This window comes from Balaenoptera physalus (genome assembly GCF_965194825.1).
Source record: "Balaenoptera physalus genome assembly, chromosome: 13".
Classification (NCBI taxonomy): domain Eukaryota; kingdom Metazoa; phylum Chordata; class Mammalia; order Artiodactyla; family Balaenopteridae; genus Balaenoptera; species Balaenoptera physalus.
In genome coordinates, this window is record NC_138892.1 from 3556403 (window position 1) to 3578097 (window position 21695).

A 21695-nucleotide genomic window follows, 5' to 3' on the forward strand; every position below is an offset into this window, starting at 1 on the left:
ATTTGGTCCTAATTATTTGCCTCAAGTCAGGTGATTTTAAGAATTAAAAACCATCCTATCACATCTCTTCACAACTCTGAGTTCTGATGCCAGGTTGGCTGTGATGTCCCATGGAAATGGGACAGTTCTGCAAATCAGGGCTTTCCCCCGAGGGCTGGCCGTCGGGATCTGCCAGCACAGCCCTGAGGAGAAGATACAGTTAAAGAAACATGTAAGTGGATTACTGTGCAGTTTAGCTGGAGTGGCTGCCACGGAAAGCACCCTGCTGAGGCGCACACGGGGGCCTGGGGTTGGCCTGAACGAAGGTGCTGGAACCCAGAGACGAGACCCTTTCCAGGGGACCCAGTTCATCTGAAACCTGCACGCTCAGAGTCCTCACTGCCTTTTATTAAAAAGAAAAGAAAAAACGTGTTTATCTGTAGAATTAATTCTTCATTCATTAGATCAACAAATTCCCAACACTATTGGAATCAAACCTGTGAATTATGCAGCTTTTATAATTCTGTACAGCATTCATCATTGGCTTGGAAGGGGGGAAATCCTGGCCTTTTATGACTTCATCTCACAAGCATTCGTCGAGTACCTGCTACGTGCCGGGCGTTTGTCAGGCACCCTCTGTGTGCTGGATATTCTTAGACTTGACCCCCAGACAGACCCTGCCCCTGCCCCTACCCCAGAGCCTGGGGAGACAGAGGCTGGGGAACAGCTGCACAGCAGGTGTCACCCTGGAGCTGGGATGGGCGCTCTCTGGAGAGGGGAGATTCTGGGCCCATCAGGGTCTGTCCTGGGTGCCCTGGCCCTGGTCAGGTGGGTGGGCGAAGCCTCCTGAGGGGATGCAGGGTGCCTGAGATGAGGCTACATCCAGGCACGGGGAAGCCACCTGCAGAGGCCAGCAGAGAGGATGCCAGGCACAGAGAAAAGAAAGGGGGTCACCAGGGGGTGATCGTTGACAGTGGTGAATATGCATGAGTGTGGACCTAGGGGGTCGTCTCCATTAGCCTATTGAATCCCCCAGCCTCCCTTCAAAGAGGGAGACCTCATGGCCGGCATGAGAGGTGGTGAGTGTGGCGTAGACAGGGCTGGCATGTGGCCGAGGGCCAGGCTCCAAGGTGGAAGGGTCTTTATGGAGCAGCGGGATTGTTTTTTTTTTTTTTAATTTATTATTTATTTATTATTATTTTTTTTTATTTTTGGCTGTGTTGGGTCTTCGTTTCTGTGCGAGGGCTTTCTCCAGTTGCGGCGAGTGGGGGCCACTCTTCATTGCGGTGCGCGGGCCTCTCACTATCGCGGGCTCTCTTGTTGCGGAGCACAGGCTCCAGACGCTCAGGCCCAGCAGCTGTGGCCCACGGGCCCAGCCGCTCCGCGGCATGTGGGATCCTCCCAGACCAGGGCCCAAACCCGCGTCCCCCGAATCGGCAGGCAGACCCTCAACCACTGCGCCACCAGGGAAGCCCAGGGGGATTGTTTTGAAGCCAGTGTGTGGCCAGGCCAGCATTCTGGAAAGCTCTCTCGGGTGCTCTGTGGAGAAGAGGCAGATCTGCAAGGTGATGAGCAGCTGGCCTGGGTCCAGGGGCCCGAGAGATGGTCGCTGTCTGTGGTTGTGCAGATGGGGGTTGGTGTAGACTGGGGTGCAGGTGGCAGTGCAGGCGAGTGACACGGACCCTGGGGGATGGCACTGGTGGGGACAAGGGAGAAGGGGAGGGGGTGGCTCTGGAGCTCCTGGCCCCCCTCTCTGGGCAGCTGCAGGACCCTCTCCAGGTGGGGGACCCGGAGAACAGGCTTGGCGAGGGAAGACAGGTTTGAAGCCTGGGTTTTCGGAGGAGAGAACAAGGGGAGAAGGGGTTGGATGGCTGTGTGTGGGCCCCAGAGGAGGGGCCTGAGGCACGGCTGCGGAGGTGGGGAGCTGGCCCTGGCCCACCGCCCCTTACTGGCCTGGTGGGAGAGGCCGGGAAGAGCGTTCCCAGAGGGCAGAGAAACCAGAGCCCGGTGAGTCTCTCGGAGGCTGCGGAATGCAGCCCCACAGGGTCAGGTGCTGCTTCACCTCGGGTCTCCGTGTTTGCAGAGGCCGACATTTACTATGATTGTAACTCTAGGACAGACGTGGAGGGCCGCTAGAGTGGTCGAGTAGTATCACCCCCAGATTCGTGTCCAGAACCTCAGAATGTGACCTCCTTTGGACATAGGGTCTTTCCAGATGTAATTAGTAAGGCTCTCGATGAATAGTAAAATCATCCTGGATTTAGGGTCCACCCTGAATCCAGTGACTGGCGTCCTTATAAGAGAAAGGAGGGGGAGATTTGAGACCCAGGGAAGACGGCCATGTGATGGCAGAGATGGGTGATGAAGCCACAGCCCAGGGAACACAGGGAGCCCCCATCAGCTGGAAGAGGCAGGAAGGCTCCTCCCCTGGAGCCTGCAGAGGGAGTGCGGCCCCGCCCACACCTTCATTCTGGACTTTCGGCCCCCAGAGCTATGAGAGAAAACATTTCTGTTCTTTTTAAGCCACCAGATTTGTTGTACCTGTTACAGCAGTGCCAGGAAACGAATACCACAACGACCTATTGGAAGTGAAAAGGTATCTTTTGTGCTTAAAACAAACAGCTTCACGGAGACTTAGCTGTATCTGCAGCTGATTTGAAATTGCACGATTGGTTAAGTAGAGGGACAGAATAACCCCACACACGATCACGCGCTTTCCACGGGGCAGCGGGCGCTTTAAGGCAGCTGCCTGAGCTGCATGGCTGTGGGGCGCACGGGTCCTGCTCTGCCGTCCTCCCGTTCACAGGGGCGGCCTGAGGAGCGAGGCTTCCCTGCAGCCGCTGAAAACCACACGTGAGCAGAAATACCGTCAGCAGAGTCCAGTTCAGGTCTTCGGGAATTGAATGAAGGGTGCTGTGTGTGTGTGTGTGTGTGTGTGTGTGTGTGTGTGTGTGTGCGCGCGCGCGCGCGCGCTCGGGGCCTTCCTTCTCTGGGCCTCGGTAGCAGGTGGCCCTTGAGAGGGCACTGTAGGAGTCCTCAGATGCTGAGGCGGAGGTGGAGGAGTTGAGACTTCCAGTCAACACGAGGGCAGAGCTTGGGAGCTGCTGTGGCCGCACTGGGGGCATGGGCTGTGCTTTCATCCTGGTGACATTGACCACCTGGGCCGAGCCCGGATGGGCAGGATTCTGGAACACCACAGGCAGAGCACCGTGGGAAGGGGCCGTGCCGGAACCGCATTTGTTTGCCGTCATGGTTTGGGGAGCACGGCCCACCCCGTCCTCTCACGGCGGCTTTATTATTTCAGAATGCCCTTGACCTGCCAAGTTGGGACTTGGAAGGCAAACACTCCCAGACGTCACATGTATTTTAAAAGTAGAGATTAAAGAATTTGAAGTGTATGAAGAACAAATACACTTTCAGCTAAGCATTTAAAATTAATGACTAGAATTTAAGGAGGCTGCAGGCTGCCCACCTGGAGAAGACGTCAGGAGCGGGGATTAGCGTGAGAGTGTGTGTGTGAGGGTGTGAATGTGGGGGGGGTTGTCTGTGTGTGCAGGTGTGTACGTGTGCAGCTGAGGGTGTGTGTGAGGGTGTGAATGCATTTATGGGTGTGAATGCGTGTGAAGACGAGTGTGTGTGTGAGGGTGTATGTGCGAAGATGTGTCAGCAGCGTGTGACTGGATGTGAGTGAGGGCACAGGTGTGTGTACACGAGTGTGTGTGAGGTTATGTGTGCACATGCGTGTATTTGTGCACACAGCCTGCCTGGCGGGGTGGCCGAGCCCAGTGTTCTGGGGCCAGCAGGGCACCTGCTATCCCGGGAGTGGGCAGGGGGGCAGTGGGGGGGAGATCAGACAGTTTCCATTGCTGGTGGAGCTGAGAGGAGGGTCTGCAGCCGGCTGGGCCGCCGTCCTTTTCCTTTGAGCAGCATGTGAATCCTCTGCTCACAAGGTTCCTTGGGGGCAGCCCCTGCTGGGGGAGAACAGGTGGGTGACCTGGCTGGGCCTTCTGGCCTCTCCCTCCCTGCCCTGCCTGGTGGGGAGGAGGGGGATGAAAAAGAACCCATCTGACCCTGTCCGGCCCTGGGGGTGGGCTTTGCCCTGGGTCCCCGGCCTGGTGGCCCCTGCACGGTTATGTAAGTCAGTAGAGGTCAATGATTGCGACTCTCCTCCCTGTTTTTGAGGGACTCAGACTGGGTTACCTTTGCTTAGCAAGTTGTGCATTCTTGGGTGTTGCAACCTGGGAAGGAAGTAGAGGAAGTTCAGATTTGTTTCTGATGCTTGTTATGCTAATTACAGATCAGTTTCACCTGTTCCTCAAAAGGAAGCTCATTCTGAAGTGGCTCCCTTGGAAGGTTGAAAGGATTTTCTTACACCAGTCAATTATTGACCCCTCTAAAATCTGCATGCTTGAAGGTTGGCCTCCCTGAGAAACAGACCCTGAGGCCCGAGATCTGCCTTCTCGGGAGCCATGCGTGGGCAGGGGCAGGGGGCAGGGGTGGGGGGCTCCCAGGGCTGTGCAGAGGAGAGGTTGGGCTGCAGTGCAGTGGCAGCAAAAGCCTCTGTGGACCCCGCGTCTCAGCTCTGGAGATACAGTGCCGAGGTGGCTGCACTAGCCCAAGGGGCTGGGCCCCTCCATCTCCACGCTCACCCGTCGCTGGCTGTGAGCTGCCCCAGCAAGGGCTATGCAACCTTGGGTGAGGGATTTCGGGAGGAGGATCTGAGTGCGGAGACTCAGCTGTGAGCCACCGTCACCCAGCGCTCTGGAACCTTGGTCCTGGAGGGACATGTGGGGTACACCACCGTACCCACTCTTCCGCAGCATCTAAGCTTTCTTTTTTAAAATGATGATACATTTTAGTATCACTATCCAGTTTGTTCAAATTCCCAATTGTCTCATACATGCCTGCTCTGGTCTGAATTGTGTCCCCCCCCAAATTCCTAGGTTGCAGCCCTAACTCCACAATGGGACTGTATCTGGAGGTGGGCCCTACAGGAAGTAATTCGGGTAAATGATCAGGGTGGGCCCTGATCCGATGGGATTAGTGTCCACATAAGCAGAGGCAACAGAAATCTCTGCCTCTTTCTGTGCGCACACACACAGAGGAAGGGCCGTGTGAGGACAGAGTGAGTGGGCAGCTGGGAAGAGAGGCCTCACCAGACCCCAGCCGTGCTGGTACCCTGATCTCGCTGCTACTTCTAGCCTCTAGAACCGTGAGAAATACACTTCTGTTGTTTAAGCCCCCAGCCCATGGTATTTTGTTACGGCAGCCCGAGCACACTGAGACAGTAGGTAATGTATTCACATGGTTCAATATTGAAAAGGCACAGAGGGCATCCAGGGAAGCCCATGTCTGGGGATCCCAGTGACTTTGGGTTCCAGGACGGTGCTGCCGCTTGAATGCACGCTTCTGTGTGCACCGAGGATCCTGGTGCCGGATGTCTCTGGAGCTCCAGGTTTCGTATCTCTTCATACCAGCCTTTTAATAACCTGAGAGCACAAGCATTGCAAAGGAAACATTGATAAATATGACCATATGCAGATATAACCTTTTTACGTGACTACAAATACATAAATAAGTTGAAAGTTAAACTTAAGCCAGGAGGGAGTTACCACAGAAATGGCAGAGAATAGTTAATTTCTGAAATTTATGAGGACCTTGTGTAACACAATAAAAACAAGACCAACCATCATTGAAAAATGAACACAGGAATAGTCAGGCAGTTCAGAGAAAGGAAATGGACGTTGCCAATAAAATTCAGGCAGATGTTGAATCTCATCAAAAATTATTGCAGATAAAACACCTCGAAGATTCATTTGTCAGAAATGCAAAATATTTTACAGGTTGAACATACCTTGTGTTGGCGAGGATGTGAGTTCGTGCATCCTTTTGGGGAGGACGGTTTGGAAATATTGGGTTAGCCAAAAAGTGCGGCCGCAAAATGTCAACTGTGTGTACCTTTGTTTTGATTCATCACTTTTAGGAATTTTCTCGAGAGAGAGATTCTTAAAACACGCCAAGGATGTATATCAGAAAGTTACCTGCAATAAAAGCGAGCTATAAACAGCCCCGTGTCCATCAGTAGTAGAACAAGAAACATTAGTGATGTAAATTCTGATGGGGTCCTCTATCGCAGGGGTCCCCAACCCCCAGGAACCGGGCTGCACAGCAGGAGGTGAGCGGCGGGGGAGCAAGCGAAGCTACATCTGCCACTCCCCATCGCTCGCATTACCCCCTGAGCCATCCCTGACTCCCCCCACCCCCCCGCCACCCCTCCACCACTCACCGTCCGTGGAAAAATTGTCTTCCAGGAAACCAGTCCCTGGTGCCAAAAAGGTTGGGGACCGCTGCTCTAACTGAATACTGTGCAGCCATTAGGAAGAAAGAGGGGGAACTCCAAGTGCCAACAGGGAGGGTCTCCAAGGTACCGCACTGAGCAAACATGCCGGACGACAGGGGCATCCAGTTGTCCTGATGTTTTCCTGTGGGGACCTGCAAGAAACTGCTGCAGGCTTCCCATGCCGCGCTGTTTGCACAGTGATTTCTTTTTTTTTTTTTAGTATGCGATGTAGTACTTTTATTTTAAAATGCGTGCATTTAAAAGTCAAAAACTGGTGACACACATTGGTGGGAGCTGGGGAGTTTCCGGTGGTCTGTCTGTGGGTCTGTGGGTGGCTGGCAATGTCCACCCAGTGACAGAGGCAGGTCCGGGCTGTGTCCCAGGGAGCGAGGATCACCCAGTCAGACCCCTGCTGGCTGCCGCGGTGGGCACTCTGGGTCTGACTGGCCTCGGGGGGGTCAGCTTGGGCTGCCTGATCAGTTTCTATGTGGAAGCTTCCAGAACCTTCCTGGCGTGAGGGATTAGGCCACAGGGAGGATGTTGGAGCACAGTTGGAGGCCAGTGGGAGGAGCAGACATGATTAAAGACAAACTGGAATCCAGCGTTGCCCGGCCGGGCAGTGGGGGAGGGAGGAGGCCACACAGGAGGCCCTGGGCCAGAGTGACCCTGGCCTCCCGAGTCTCCCACGAGGCCCGGAGGTGGCCAGCCGTCGTGCGGGCAAGCGTGCGGGGAGGGCACGAGGCCTTCTCGTCATCCTCACTATTTCTAGGTGATTCTCTCATAAGGGAGCCAGGCTCAGCCAGCCGGGGGTTCAGAAAGGGGTTGGATGCCCAGAAGTGTTCACAGCTGCACGTTCCCCTGGTCCACCCACTCCCCCGAGGGCGGGGACCCCGGCAGGCCCGGGACAGGGACAGGGTTGGAGTAGCTTGGCCACCTGGTGCATTCGGCCGAGGAGCCCCCGGGGGTGCTTACTGGGAACCCGCTGCCCCGCCACCCTTAGACGGCCCACCGGGTGCTGGGTGCCCTCAGGCCAGCGGGAATGGCACACGTCTGATTGCAGCCCGACTCCAGCGTGGTTCCCAGAGGCCTCAGGTGCCCCCGGGTTTGGGTCTAGCAGCTGGTTCTGCAGTGGCGTTTGCAGCCTGGGTGGGGGCAGTGCCCCCCTCCTCCCGGCAGGCCACCGTGTGACCTCCTCGCACCCTCGTCCCCCAGGTGAGCACTGCGAGGTGAACGCACGCTCCGGCCGCTGCACCAACGGCGTGTGCAAGAACGGGGGCACCTGCGTGAACCTGCTGATCGGCGGCTTCCACTGCGTGTGCCCCCCCGGCGAGTTTGAGAGGCCCTACTGCGAAGTGACCACCAGGAGCTTCCCGCCGCAGTCCTTCGTCACCTTCCGCGGCCTGAGGCAGCGCTTCCACTTCACCGTGGCCCTCGCGTGAGTCCCTGCGCGTCCCTGCGACCCCTCCTGTGGTTGGAGGTTAGGGAGGTGGCCTTGTGTCTCCGCGCATCCCTCTGTCCTATAACAACAACACCCGTCCACTGGGGCCTGAGAGTCGAGCCACCTTGGCCAGCGCTGGCTGTAGGACCGGCCACTTAATTTGTAGGACCCCATGCACATTGAAGCTATGGTTCAAAAAGTAAGAATTTCCAGCTGGTGACAGCAGAGCATTAGCAGGTGTGGCACCCTGTTTGCCCACCCAGCTCACATGCCCATGAAGCCGACCCCCGGCTGCCCTGGTCCTACTCACCTGCCACCACGTGGGCACCCCTGCCACCCAGGTGGCCAGAAGGTGGAGGGAAAGGGCCCAGCAGGCTTGGGAATGAGACTCAGCGTAGGCTCCTGCTGTGCCACCAGTTTGCTGGGAAACCGCGGCCGGGCGGCCTCACCCCTTCCCGCCCTGGTTCTTTAACCCATAACAGGAGGAAGCAGGCTGACTGTGTGCTGTGGCCATTCTTTTACTTTTGCATCTTTTTCTCCAAGAGAATTTAGATTTAATTTAACTTTTAAAAATCTGTCGTTTCCATTGTAAAGACTTCTATCAAGTTCACCTTAGTAGTACAGGGTGTATTTTGTATTTGGTCAGCGTTTAGGGGGCCCATTAGGGGAATGCGGCATTCTGTGTCCCCCAGAACAAGATGCTCCTCTGAGCTGCCCTTTGGAGAACAGGGCATCTCGGAGTGGGATGGGGCAGACTTCTCTCCTGGGGGTGCCCCCCCGAGCAGGTGAGGGGTGCGGTGCAGCCAACAGGCGCCGCGTGGTGCTGATGTGAAACCCCCCCGGGCAGTCCTCCTCCGTCTCGCCCCCCCTCCCATCTAGGTCAGGTCCTGTGAGTTCCTTGACCTCATGTCTCCCCTGCCCGCCACTGTTCTCCCAGTTCCCAGCACTTTGGCCTGGGCCACCGGCCTCTCCCCCGTGGAACAGCACTGGTGGCGTCTGCTCTCAGCCTGAGTCAGGTGGAACCCTGTCCGACAGTCCTGCCGGGCCTGCCTGCCACCTGGGGCAAAACCCAAACTTCTTAATAGGGCACAGGGTGGCCCCCTGTGTGCTGACCCCTGGTGACCCCCGATTCTGGCACCTCGCATCCTGTGACATGGCCACCGTCACCTCGTGATTCTCTGGACCTGCCCAGCCTTGCACAGGCATTTCCTCGGCCCCTCCTGCCGGCCCGCCCGACTGCTGCCGCTTCCTTCAGGAAGCCCCCCTGACCCAGGCGGGCCATACCTGCATTCCAGCTCCGGCTGGACGTCTGGTCACTGCCTGCTTGTCTGCTGCCTTCAGCCTTTGATGTTCCTGCTTGCAGGATCAGGCCGCCGTCCACCCTGACTGCCCCTAAAGAAAGGTCCAGATGAGGGCACTTGGGTAACATGGGGGCTTGAGTCGTTGGCGGGTTTTCTACATTGCGGCTCAGATCTTTTTGCTCTAAACCCATCCTTCATACTGGATCATTGGTTGGGGGTGTGAACTCATGCCAGATTTCCTGATCCTGATTTTTTTTCCTGGTTGTCAGATGATTTGATTGGGCTAAAGTCTCCAAAGCAGATGCATGTCCTTTTGAAACCTTTAAACGGCCACACGGGCTCCCTGGCTGGTGTTTCCGGGCTTCTGCCCTAGGATTGCTGTGCCTGCGCTCATCACTGTGCTGAGGTCCAGCTCTCTCTCTGTGCCTGTCCGCCCACTGGCCCGAAGCTCCTCAGGGGCTTTTTGTCCTGTGTCGTGACACCCAGGCGCCCAGGCGAGCAGCTAGCTGGTAGTTCCACTCTCACAAAGCACGAGCGCCCATGCTCCCCGCTGTGGCCCCAAGACGTTGGCCGGGGGGCTCCCGCTCTCCCAGAGGAGGGGCTCTTCGGCCCGGTGGGGGGTGGGAGGGGGTTGAGTTGCAGGGGGAGAACATTCCGGGCATTCTGAGTGGCCTGGAGTGTCTGCTGGGAGCTCTGCAGAGGCAGGCAGACCCCTGCACCCACTTTGGCCTGCTTCAGCCCCTTGGTACATTCTTGGGCTCGGACATCTGTGTGGGGTGCAGACGGCGTCCCCTTGGAGGACGTTCTGTTTAGGGAGACTGGTCCCTGCTGAAGTACCTTCTGGGCTCTGCCCGACTCATCACAGACTTCAGCGTGGATCCCTCAGAGGCCGCATTCGGGTTTTGTGCTGGCCCTGCCCTGGCACCTCACCTGTCAGGCCCATTTCCTTCTCGCAGGAACCCTGAGAGCTGGTATCACTGTTCTCCCCATCTCGCAGGTGAGGAAACTGAGGCAGAAAGGTTGAAAAACGTGCCCAAGGTCATAGGCTGTCCGGTGGGACCCCCAGGCCCTGCGTGTAACCTGTGCTCTTAATCTCCCGCCCCCTGGCCCCCGCCCCCGTAAAGGATACGGGCCCAGGGCCACCTTGTCCTGATCTGCAGGTGTTTCCCACGTTCTGCCCTCTTCCTGAATTTCCCTTGGAGACCAGCTTTAATAAAATAGCAAGAGCAGCTGTCACCTGTGGAGCCCGTGTGCATGCCGGGCGCCCTACTCGTGGCTCTGTTTCTCATCCTTAGAACATCACCCCCTTTCCCGGGAACTTGAAAGAGGGAGGGGTGGGAGATACAGCTCCGGTTGGCCCCCTGGGCCCGGCTGCAAGGCTGCAGTATTGTTTGATTGTAAGAGCAGTTTTAAGGTTTGGGCCATTTGGGCCGCTGTTTTAGGGTGACTGCCCACGTTTTGGCCCACGGTTCAGGGCTCCACCCCGCCCTGTAAAACAGCTGGTGAGGCTCCCTCTCCAGGGGTGTTGTTTGGACTCGCGTGAGCTGGCACTTGCTGTGGCCCCCCCCGTTTCTCTCTCTGCGCCTCTGCGCCAGGCCCTGGTCCTGGCCTGCCTGCTCCCACCACCATGTCCCCGCCCTCTGCCCCTAAGCCCTGTGCTCAGGAGACCACCACGTGGGCACAGCCTCCAAAAGGAGGGCCCCTCGTTGGGACCCCTGGCCACTCAGTGTCCCACGTGGCTGGAATGTTGAGAACAGCAGGCTTCTGTGGGTGTCCGCCCCCCAAATCAAAGGTGCTCTGTGTCTTCTGGCAAACAGGTCGATGGCGTGTGGTTTTGGTGTCTACGTGGCCATAGCCACCCACCAGCTGGGTGTGGCCGGCAGCCCTCTGTCATAGGCAGTGCAGTGAGTAAGCTGCAGGAGGCTGACCTGAAAGGTGACCAGAGTCCTGGTGCGGGGGGGGGCCCATGGACACAGCGGCCGGCAGACATGCTGGAAACCAACAAAGGAAGTCTGGTGGCTCCAGACTCAGAGAAACTAAAGAACAGTCGTGTTTAATTAAATGTCCACGTAATGTAGCGTATGTCCCCTTGCTTGTCAAATCTAGTATTTTAGATGCTCACGTGTGACAACAATTTATGGACGATTTCCGATACACCTGATGATGGCTAAAAGGTCGGGGCCGAGGCCAAATCAGGGAGTTTAGCTTCAAAAGCAAAATCATAGAAAGCCCCCCCAGAACCTGGGCAGGAGAACGGTTCCGTGTCGGGGCTGCGGTTGCTCTGGGGCAGGGCCGGGAAGAAGTTGGGCCTCCTGCCTCCTGACGGGTGTACTGTGAGAAACGTGGGCTGGGGCACCGGCCCAGGGCTTTTGTTTCAGGTGGTTTCTTTCGAAGCTGCTTCTCCTCTTTCTAGTTTCTGTTTGCCAAGGGCCTGGGCTCCTGGCGCCTCAGCTCCCTGGTGCCCGCCTCCTTATCCCCATCCTTTGTTCTCCCTCTTCCCCTGGCCCCTCACCAGGCCTCGGCTTCTGTTTCTGGCCTTTCCCCTTTTTACTTGTGCTGTTCAGACCCTCCCTGTGGCCCTGGGTCCCATCATTAGATCGTCCATTCCCAGCAGTGCGTGGTGCCTGCCCGGAGGACCATTTCAGCACTGACCCCCACCCTGTACCAGCTCCCACCTCGGTCCAAAGAGAAACCCACAAGAGTGAGACCCCCCAAAGGGAAGCGAGCCTGGGGTCGAGTGCATCCCCGTCTTAATTCAGCTCTTCTACCTGCTCACTCCACACCCAGAGCCTCCACTTTGCCGTGCAGGTATTTTTTCTTTAGAGTTTGTCATCAGTACTTGCTGACTTCTAAACCGAGGGGATGCAAGGTCTGGGCGGGAAATGTCAATTTTATGTAACTCAAGGGAGAGGCTAGGGTCACATGCCTGAGTCTGGTTCTGACAGACTCCTACCGCGTGAAAATGGATAAACCAACCTGGAATCAAAGGAAAGAATTTCCCCCACCTAATCTCCGGTGAGAGAGACATCCGGCTAGCTCAGGAGACAGTCCCGAGTTCACTCCGGAGGTTTGCGGGTTCTCCGTAACCAGGGCGTCGAGGAAGCCTTGTGGTGACTTGGTGTGTCGGGGACCCTCGGGTCTGATGGAAAAGGCTTCCACAGGGGGTGGGAGAAGGCTTTCTGAGGCTATTTGTCTCTTGTCAGAGTAAGTGGTTTTTTACTCCGGGTGCTTCAAGTCTGACAAGTCTTTCGTTTTCACGCGTCTGTTGGTTCATGTGGGCCGCCATCCGTCCGTGGATTCAGCACATCGGTATCAAGCGCTTGTGTGGACCAGGTCCTGTTTTGGTCTCGGGGATGCAGCAGTGAACGGGAGTCATCATCTGTCCCCTTAAAGGATCATGTATTCTTATAAACAAACAAATAAGCAGGATAATTTCAGAAGTAAGATGAGTGGTGTGATAGCCTGTAGGGTGAGGGGCACAACTTAGATAAAGTGAGTTGGGGAAAGCACAATCGGAGTGACATCTGGGAGATCTGCAGAGCCAGGGAAGATCATTCCCCACTCGGGGGAACAGCAGGTGCAAAGGCCCGGGGGCAGGGAAGAGTGTAGGGTTTGGGAGCAAAAGGACGCGTGGTGGTGGAGACGAGGGGCATAGGCCCTGAGGTGGTGATCAACACCCACATCCCTGTGCCCTGGGGCATGTACGTGGGATGTAGGCACTGCCTGTGTTTACTGTCCAAACATTTCCAGTTGGTATAGTGGCTGTGTCATCCTTCTAGAACACCGTGCGAATGGAATCTTTTCACCTGTACAGGTTGTGGTAAGCAAAGTGCCCCCTGGAATCTGCTTTGCTCCTTCCAGAAGAGAACATCGCTAATCAGGTTTTATGGGCTGTCCACTCCTGATGTGAAAAAAAGAGTCCTGGGGACCAGAGTCTTTGCCGAGTGCACTCACGCTCTTGCCCACTCTGGCCGGGCTTGTCGCCCTGGGCAGCCTCTTGTTCCCCCACCTGCAGGCCACCTGCAGACCTTCCACCCCGGGCTCATTCACTGTGTGACGTGCTTCCCCTTGCCCCCCCAGGTTTGCCACCCAGGAGAGGAACGCCCTGCTGCTGTATAATGGCCGCTTCAACGAGAAGCATGACTTCATCGCCCTGGAGATCGTGGATGAGCAGGTGCAGCTCACCTTCTCGGCAGGTAAAGCCTCCTGCACAGGACGGAGCCACCCTCGGAGCACGTCCTGGGCCCTTGGTTGGTTAAAACCACCCCATCAGGACTTCCCTGGTGGTCCAGTGGTTAGGACTCCACACTTCCATCGCAGGGGGCATGGGTTCGATCCGTGGTCGGGGAACTAAGGTCCCGCATGCCTCATGGCACGATCAAAAAAGCAAAAAACCACCCCATGCTGTGCAGCGCCGTCAAGCGTGCTGACCCACTGATTCCCTGGTTCTCCATCTGGGAATCCGTCCTGTGGGAGAGATGCAGAACGCACAAAGATGTTCATTGCAGCGTTGTTTATAAGACACAGCTCAAATTTCCAAAAACTAGGGAATCATTGAAGTGTGCTTCTGCCGCTGTAGATTGAAAATATTGACAAAGCCGTTAAAAATGTTTTCCCGGTGGTTGGAAAGAACATTCGTCCAGGCTGTTGGAAGGACTTTTAGCCTTAGTGGTCTGTTCACCTCTCTGTTCTCTCTGGACCTCCCCCCGCCCCACAGGTGAGACCACGACGATGGTGGCGCCGCAGGTTCCTGGGGGCGTGAGTGACGGGCGGTGGCACTCGGTGCAGGTGCAGTATTACAACAAGGTAGGACCGGCGCCGCCCCACCCGACCCCCAGCCCGGGTGGCCGGTGGGGGGGGGCCCTGGCAGCTTTTTGGTCTTTAGACATTTATACTCTGAAATTTCAATAAATATGCTGGTTGAAAAAGTTATTTAGGAAATGAGCATTTGTTGAGGGTCTGTGTAAAGATACCCAAGCCCTGCGCTGGGGTGGATACTCCCCCAGGGAGCGCTGGGCGGGGAGACTCAGGGATCCCAGAGTCCTACACGGGGAAAAGGACGTAGAAAGAGCTTATTCATTGCAGCTGCCTCGGCCGAGTCATTACTGGTGGCTAAAATTCCAGGCCATTCAAACACTGTTCCAAAGCCCAAATCGTCCACTCTTACCTGGATGAAACCTGAGAGTCAGAAGGCTCCCGTAGGAAATGCTGTGAAGGTCTGGGCGTTTTGGGGGGTTTCCTTTCATTTTGCTGTTTATTGGCTTGTAAGGAAACTCCTTGGCGGTTTTTGCATCAGAATGCCCCGCTTTCCATCGCTGTGGTGCTTTCCGTAGTCGCTGTGGTTTTTGCAAACCGCTCTTCTCCTTCCTGGGAAACTCCAGGGTGCCTCCTGCTCATTGAGCCCCGACCCAGGCCTCCGCAGGGCTTGGGCCTGGGCTTGGCTGGCAGACTAGGGGTCCTCCCCCTGTAAGAGATACACCCGTGCAGGAAGGGTGCTTTCTGTCTTTCACGTCGACTGCATTTCAGCTTTTTGACACAGTGGTAATGGGCGACCTCTCCCACCGCTTGGGCCTGAGGTCTGTGTCATACGGACCCCTTCCTGTCGCCGTCCTTCCCCTAGTCTGTCCTCAGCCATCGGCGCCCTCTGCCTCCTGTTTACATATGGCTCACCCTACACGTCTCATATCTCCATCACCCGAAACACTTGGGTCCCCAGCAGTGATCCACCCGCACGGTGACCGTGGTTTTCGTCCCCAGTCTGTGGGCGGGAGACGCCCCTGTCGCCCAGCCCAGGACAGAGGCCGGGTAGGTTTTGGCTCGGGTGTGGAACCCTGCGCGGTCTTTGGCGTGAGGGCAGCGAGAGGTTCTGGAGGGGTCAGGGTGCAGATCTGAAGCGACGCGGGGGCTGGTGCTGCTCTCAGGGTTCTGGGGACCAAGCAGAGAGCGTTCGCAGTGCCTGGGACGGGGTCTGGGCTACCGCAGCCCCCAGGACAGCCTGCCGCCCTCATTCCTGTTAGCCCCCTGGGGCCCTGGTCTCAGCCGTGCTCGGCAGTGCTTGATGCAGGGCCGCCTGAGCCAGTTAAGGAGGTGGGGTGGGGGGCGGGGGATGGACCAAAGGAAGACAACGCGCCTCCAAAGACACACGTGCGATTTCCTAGCTGCCCCGCCTCAGGCGCTGGAGTCTCCTGCTGCAGCTGTTCTCCTATGGCTGTTTGGGACAATTAGGAGCCAGTGTGAGGTGCACCCACCTGCTGCCCACCTGGAGCAGCCTTGCGTGGCCGCTGTGCGAGACAGTGGGTGCCGTGGGACCCTCAGAGCCTCGCCTCCTGCTGAGCTCCGGGGGGCTCGAGGATGGGATGGACACACAGCTTGGGTTTCTCTTTCACGACGTCTTAACCCACACGACGTCCTTTCCCCAGTTGCTACCCGTGGGCCTCTCTCACCCTAGAGGACAGAGGGGGCCCCCCGGACTCCCCCAAGTGAATTCTTCTGCCCCTACAATCTGCTCGAGGTCAGGTGGTTTCGGCCCCTTCTCTCTGCCCTGGAGACAGTCTCCCCCGCAGCCATTCTGTCACGATGAGGCAGCCGAGGGACAGCAGCTCTCAACTGCGCACAGGTACGAAGACTGTGCCCCAGCATCCTGGAGGGTCACGAGCCCCGAGGCCAGGACCACGCCCTGTGAGCCTCTGTGTCCCCATAGCACAGGGCACAGTCCCGCTGAGCGCAGGAACTGTTGCATCTGATGTCGGGGCCTGGATCTGCTCCAGCCAGCAGGACAGCGGATGGACCCCTGATTCCTCTGTTCACATGGTCGGGATGGCTGTCCCGTGTCCGGGCAGGACCACCAGGCAGATGTGTCGGCAGCAGAGCTCCTGCGAGGCTGGCCCCTCCTGGGCCAAGGTTGCGGACAAGGGGTCAGTGGTTTTCTGGCTCAAACACATTCAGGCTTTTGTCGGGACGTTGCACACGCCCTCGAATGGAAAGAAGGAAAAGTAAGAGTTGGCAATGGACGCTCTGGCCTGCCCGCTGCTCTGGGGCAGGTGCCTGCCACGTGGCAAGGATGTCATGCCCCACGGTCTGGGCTTCACACAGCTTTGAGCTCTCAGCCTCTGGCCTCCTCCCCTCGCCAGCAGGGCCGGGACGTCAGGGATGGGCAGTCGGCTGTGCGCTCGGTAGGGTGCAGACCAGTCGGGATGGGCCGAGGGGACCCTCTGGGGCCCATGCTCCATGTCAGGGAAGCAAAGGACGCACACGTGGTGCATTTTCCTTCCTGCTTATATGGGAAACGCATCTCCCAGGGCCAGCTGACGACTTCGGGCTTCGGGGCTGTGTCAGCCTTGGTTGCCCACCAGAGCACCTGCACGTGGCGTGTTCCAGAGTCACCTGCCGATGGCTGAAGCAGCAGCCTGTCACAGCTGAGCAGAGACAGAACCTCTGGCTCCGCCAGCCCTGCCCAGGTCCGGAGGCATCCATCATTCTTGACCATCGTCAGGCACGCGGGAAGCATCACGAGGGTCTGCTCGCAGGGACCCTCCAGGGAGCACCGAGGAGGCAACTCGATCCTAAAGGGCCCCCGGGATGCCCCCGGGAGAAGGAAGGAGGAGCCCACGTGAGAGAACACGCTGTGGCCGTGGATCACGGCCACCCATCGCTTCCGTTCCCAGGGCCAGCCTTTCAGCGGCACCTGAAGCAGATCCTGAGCGCGGGATTAGGCCTTTCCCCTGCTGCCAGCTCAGCTATTTCCTCTCCTGCCCTCGGCTGTTTGATGGAGGAAACCAAGCAGTTTGCAGGTAGACTCTGAGGCCCCCCTGCTGTGGTTTCCCTCATCACACAATGGGAAGTGCCCGAAGTGCTCTGGATTAGGGACATGGGTCTCCTGGGAGCTTTGTGTCTCAGGGCCCGAGGCACTCATGTGTCCAGGGGCCCGGGCGGGGCTCGGCAGGGGGCGAGCAGGTTTGGAGGGGGGCGTGGGGGCAGTGCGCAGGGCCCACGTCAGGGTGCGTGGCCGGACGGATGGGAAGGAGGGCAGCGCTGGAAGTGGTCCGGGAGGGGCGCGTCGCTCTGCTCTGCGGGCACCTGTTGTGTCATCCGCGTCGTGTCTGGTCCTTAGAGTGGGTCCTGTGTGGGAAACCTCTGGGGCCCCTTGGACCCTCCCCAAGTCTTCTGGGGCCCAGGAGCCTGTCTGGGCTATTTTACCAGTCACCCCCGCCACACACACACACACACCCAGGAAGTAGGTGGAAACCTCACCAGGATGGTCCCAGGAGGGTGTATCACCAAAGGGGCGCAGGGTGCAGGGCACCCATGATGGGCAGTGCAGGACCCGGGGCTGTGACAGCCCTGAGGCCGAGAGGAACCAGGGGAGAGGGCAGAATGGAACCCAGATAGGAGGGGTCATGGAGAGAAGCCACCTGTGCAGAGAAGCGACCTCCTGACGGCTCTCTCCGCCCTCCCTCCCATTTCCTTAGGCTCCCCCTTGGCCAAAGGCAGCCAGAAATCAGAGAACAGGGCCGCTTGATGTGGTCCCTATGGGTTGGTGCCCCCAGGCAGGGAGCCGGGCAAAGTCAACTTACTTTGTTTTCCTGCTTGGTGGCATTTGAAGCGGGAAGGTCTGGTGATATAATTCACCTTCAGTGGAGCCTGGGTGCCCGCTGGGGCTGGGCGTTTTCCTGGGAAGGTATGTTAAAGGCGGATGCTTTGCAGAAACATGTCGAACTCCGTCAAGCGCAGATGGAACCCAGAGCCCCGCCGCCCACACCTACCCCTGGAGGTTTGGGGAGGATTTGGAGGATTTGTGGTCATCACTTCGTCACAGATGTGCTTTTTTTTCCGATGCTATTGTGCACAATAGGTAAACATTTCCCCTGCCAAGTCGCAAAAGAGTGAATGCGCCTGATGCAAGAGTTTGTGCAGGTTGTTGTGAGATGATAGTTTTGTGTAGATCGTTCTAAAATGATTTCTTTGCAGTTGGAACTCAGGTTTGGCGGTAGTCAGGGCTCTTCGGGGTGTCTGCCCTTTCCCCTTGCCCTTCGGTGTCAAAATGTTTGGTGTAGAGACCCTGGGGGCCGTGGGGAGGGGGAGAAGCACCCTCCTGTGGAAGCGTCTATAATGTGGCATCTCCGCTCTTCCTGGGGGGGACGCCTGAGAGGACAGTCACGCACTCACTGAGTGCCTATCGTGCGCCCGGCGGGGCCCTTGCCCTGGGCGTCTGGAAGGATTACCTGGAGGCCCTCACCTTGTCCGGGAGCCCAGCTGGGCCTCGGGGATGCTGACACCATCATCCAGGAGGAGTTTGATAGGATCCTGGGCGGGGCCTCGGCAGACGGCCTGTTCTGGTTTGAGTGACTCTGAGATGACAAGAGTTGTCTTTGGTCCAGCGCTGAAAGCATCTTCGTGAAGTGAGAGCCCCAGCTGAGCTGCTTCTCTCGAATGTCAGCATCCTCTGAGATCACTGAGCAGAGCATCCCAGTGCTGGAGATGCCCATGACCTTGGGGAAGGGGCCACTGGTACGGGTTCATTAGGGACTACTCTGCCCCGGCAGTACTTCAGACCTGGCTTGTTCAAGTCATTCATAACCTCTTGGGTCTGTGTCACACACTGTATTCCAGGGGTTCCAGGGAAGTGGGCTGTGCATGGGGTGGTGCAGAGGGATGTGATCCACCACACCCTGGGGTCAGGGGGGTCTCCCTCTGCTTCCTCAAATGTTCCAGAAAACTCAAGGGCTTCCACTCAGAATCTTGTTTCAGGCTGGTCTTGATGAAAGTTCTCCTGGGGTCCTGTAGACCTGCTGTGGTGTATGTGGTCCTCTGGGTGTGGCTGCCTGGCCTCCCTCGTCACTCCCTGCAGCCCTTCCTTCATGCCTTTGTTCATTCATTAATACACGGAGCAGTTATTGACTGCCTGCTGTGTGCCAGGAACTGTTTAGGGTACGGGGATTTACAGAAGACAAAAGAGATAAAACTCTATTGCTGTCCAGGAACTGATGCTCCAGAGGATGTGGAAGGGGTGGCGTAGGGAAGAGGAGAAGGGGAGAGGGAGAGAGAGAGAGAGTGAGAAGGAGAGGGAGATAGAGAAAGAGAGGGAGGGAGAGGGAGAGAGAGGGAGAGAGGGAGGGAGGGAGAAGGGTCATTTTACCCACAGAACTCTGGATTCTTTTAATAAAGAAAGGTATTTAGTTGCACAATTTGTATGGAAACACAAAAGACCCCGAATAGCCAAAGCAATCTTGAGAAAGAAAAACGGAGCTGGAGGAATCAGGCTCCTGGACTTCAGACTATACTACAAAGCTACAGTAATCAAGACAGTATGGTACTGGCACAAAAACAGAAATATAGATCAATGGAACAGGATAGAAAGCCCAGAGATAAACCCACGTACCTGTGGTCACTTTATCTTTGTTAAAGGAGGCAAGAGTATACAATGGAGAAAAGACAGCCTCTTCAATAAGTGGTGCTGGGAAAACTGGACAGCTACATATAAAAGAGTGAAATTAGAACACTTCCTAACACCATACACAAAAATAAACTCAAAATGGATTAAAGACCAAATGTAAGGCCAGACACTATAAAACTCTTAGAGGAAAACATAGGCAGAACACTCTATGACATAAATCACAGCAAGATCCTTTTTGACCCACCTCCTAGAGAAATGGAAATAAAAGCAAAAATAAACAAATGGGACCTAATGAAACTTAAAAGCTTTTTGCACAGCAAAGGAAACCATAAACAAGATGAAAAGACAGCCCTCAGAGTGGGAGAAAATGTTTGCAAACAAAGCAACTGACAGAGGATTAATCTCCAAAATATACAAGCAGCTCATGCAGCTCAATATCAAAAGAACAAACAGCCCAATCCAAAAATGGGCAGAAGACCTAAACAGACATTTCTCCAAAGAAGATATACAGATTGCCAACAAACACATGAAAAGATGCTCAACATCACTAATCATTAGAGAAATGCAAATCAAAACTACAATAAGGTATCACCTCACACCGGTCAGAATGGCCATCATCAAAAAATCTACAAACAATAAATGCTGGAGGGGGTGTGCAGAAAAGGGAACCCTCTTGCACAGTTGGTGGGAATGTAAACTGATACAGCCACTATGGAGAACGGTATGGAGATTCCTTAAAAAACTAAGAATAGGACTACCACGTGACCCAGCAATCCCACTACTGGGCATATACCCTGAGAAAACCATAATTCAAAAAGAGTGATGTACCACAATGTTCATTGCAGCACTATTTACAATAGCCAGGACATGGAAGCAACCTAAGTGTCCATCAACAGATGAATGGATAAAGAAGATGTGGCACGTACGTACAATGGAATATTACTCAGCCATAAAAAGAAACGAAACTGAGTTATTTGTAGTGAGGTGGATGGACCTAGAGTCTGTCATACAGAGTGAAGTAAGTCAGAAAGAGAAAAACAAATACCATATGCTAATACATATATATGGAATCTAAAAAAAAAAAGAAAATGGTTCTGATGAACCTAGGGGCAGGACAGGAATAAAGACACAGACGTAGAGAATGGACTTGGGGACACAGGGAGGGGGAAGGGTAAGCTGGGACGAAGTGAGAGAGTAGCATTGACATATATACACTACCAAATGTAAAACAGATAGCTAGTGGGAAGCAGCTGCGTTGCACAGGGAGATCAGCTCTGTGCTTTGCAACCACCTAGAGGTGTGGGATAAGGAGGATGCGATGGAGACGTAAGAGGGAGGGGATATGGGGATATGTGTATACATAGGGCTGATTCACTTCGTTATACAGCAGAAACTAACACAACATTGTAAAGCAATTATACTCCAATAAAGATGTTAAAAAAAAAGAAAGGTATTTAGAAACCAAGATTCAGGTGCTAGATATGCTCATTGCTCCTAGGGTGTCTCACTCCCAGTCTCTCACTGGGCAGAGCTAGGACATGGATGTGTGTGTATATGCATGTATAGGTATGTGTGCATGCTCATATATACACATACTGAACTTCATATTTATTTCTATCTCTACTTATTGAAAACCTTGAATTCCATTCCAGCACTACAGAGTCATTCTAGTTTTTTCCCTTTCCACATTTGTAAATCTTTTCTTGCTCATTGAGAAACCTTGTTCCCATTATCCTCAATATAGTTATTTATTATCTCAATCCACCATTATTTAAACAGTCTGCCAACCCCACCATTCCACCACCTCACTTAGCTGCTATCCTCAGTCACCCTCAGCCCTCACCAGGCTGCCTCCCTGCTGCCCTTCTCATTCAGCCTCAGCCTTGTGAGCTGCTACCTCTCTCAGCCCTGAATCTATTGACTGACTCCAGCAGGTGCTGGGGAAAAGGGGCCTTCGTAGAGACTTGAATGAAGTATTCAATTATTCAGAAAAGGGAGGAAGGAAGTTTGTTTAAATTTTTTTTAATTTAAAAGGAATGAAATACAAAATACCAAAATATGTGGGATGAAGGTAGAGCAGTGCTGAGAGGGAAATTCATAGCATTACATACTTATATTAGAAAAGAGAATAAGCCTCAAGTCAATAATATGAGTTCCCACCTCAAGAACTTCCAAAAATAAGAACAAAATAAACCCAAAGCAAGTAGATGGAAAGAAAGAATAAAGATAAGAGCAGAAACCAGT

At 55.3% G+C, this 21695-nt stretch overlaps 1 protein-coding gene across 4 annotated transcripts in view; it reads left to right on the plus strand.

Annotated features, from left to right (window-relative positions):
• CELSR1 (cadherin EGF LAG seven-pass G-type receptor 1) overlaps nt 1-21695 on the plus strand; it is a 150428-nt gene that overhangs the window by 68688 nt on the left and 60045 nt on the right. For all 4 annotated transcript variants that reach the window (XM_082422193.1, XM_082422190.1, XM_082422191.1 and 1 more), the window contains exons 3-5: nt 7532-7754; nt 13139-13254; nt 13776-13864. In XM_082422193.1, coding sequence (XP_082278319.1) covers nt 7532-7754; nt 13139-13254; nt 13776-13864 — 428 coding nt within the window. The remainder of the gene's footprint in view (nt 1-7531; nt 7755-13138; nt 13255-13775; nt 13865-21695) is intronic.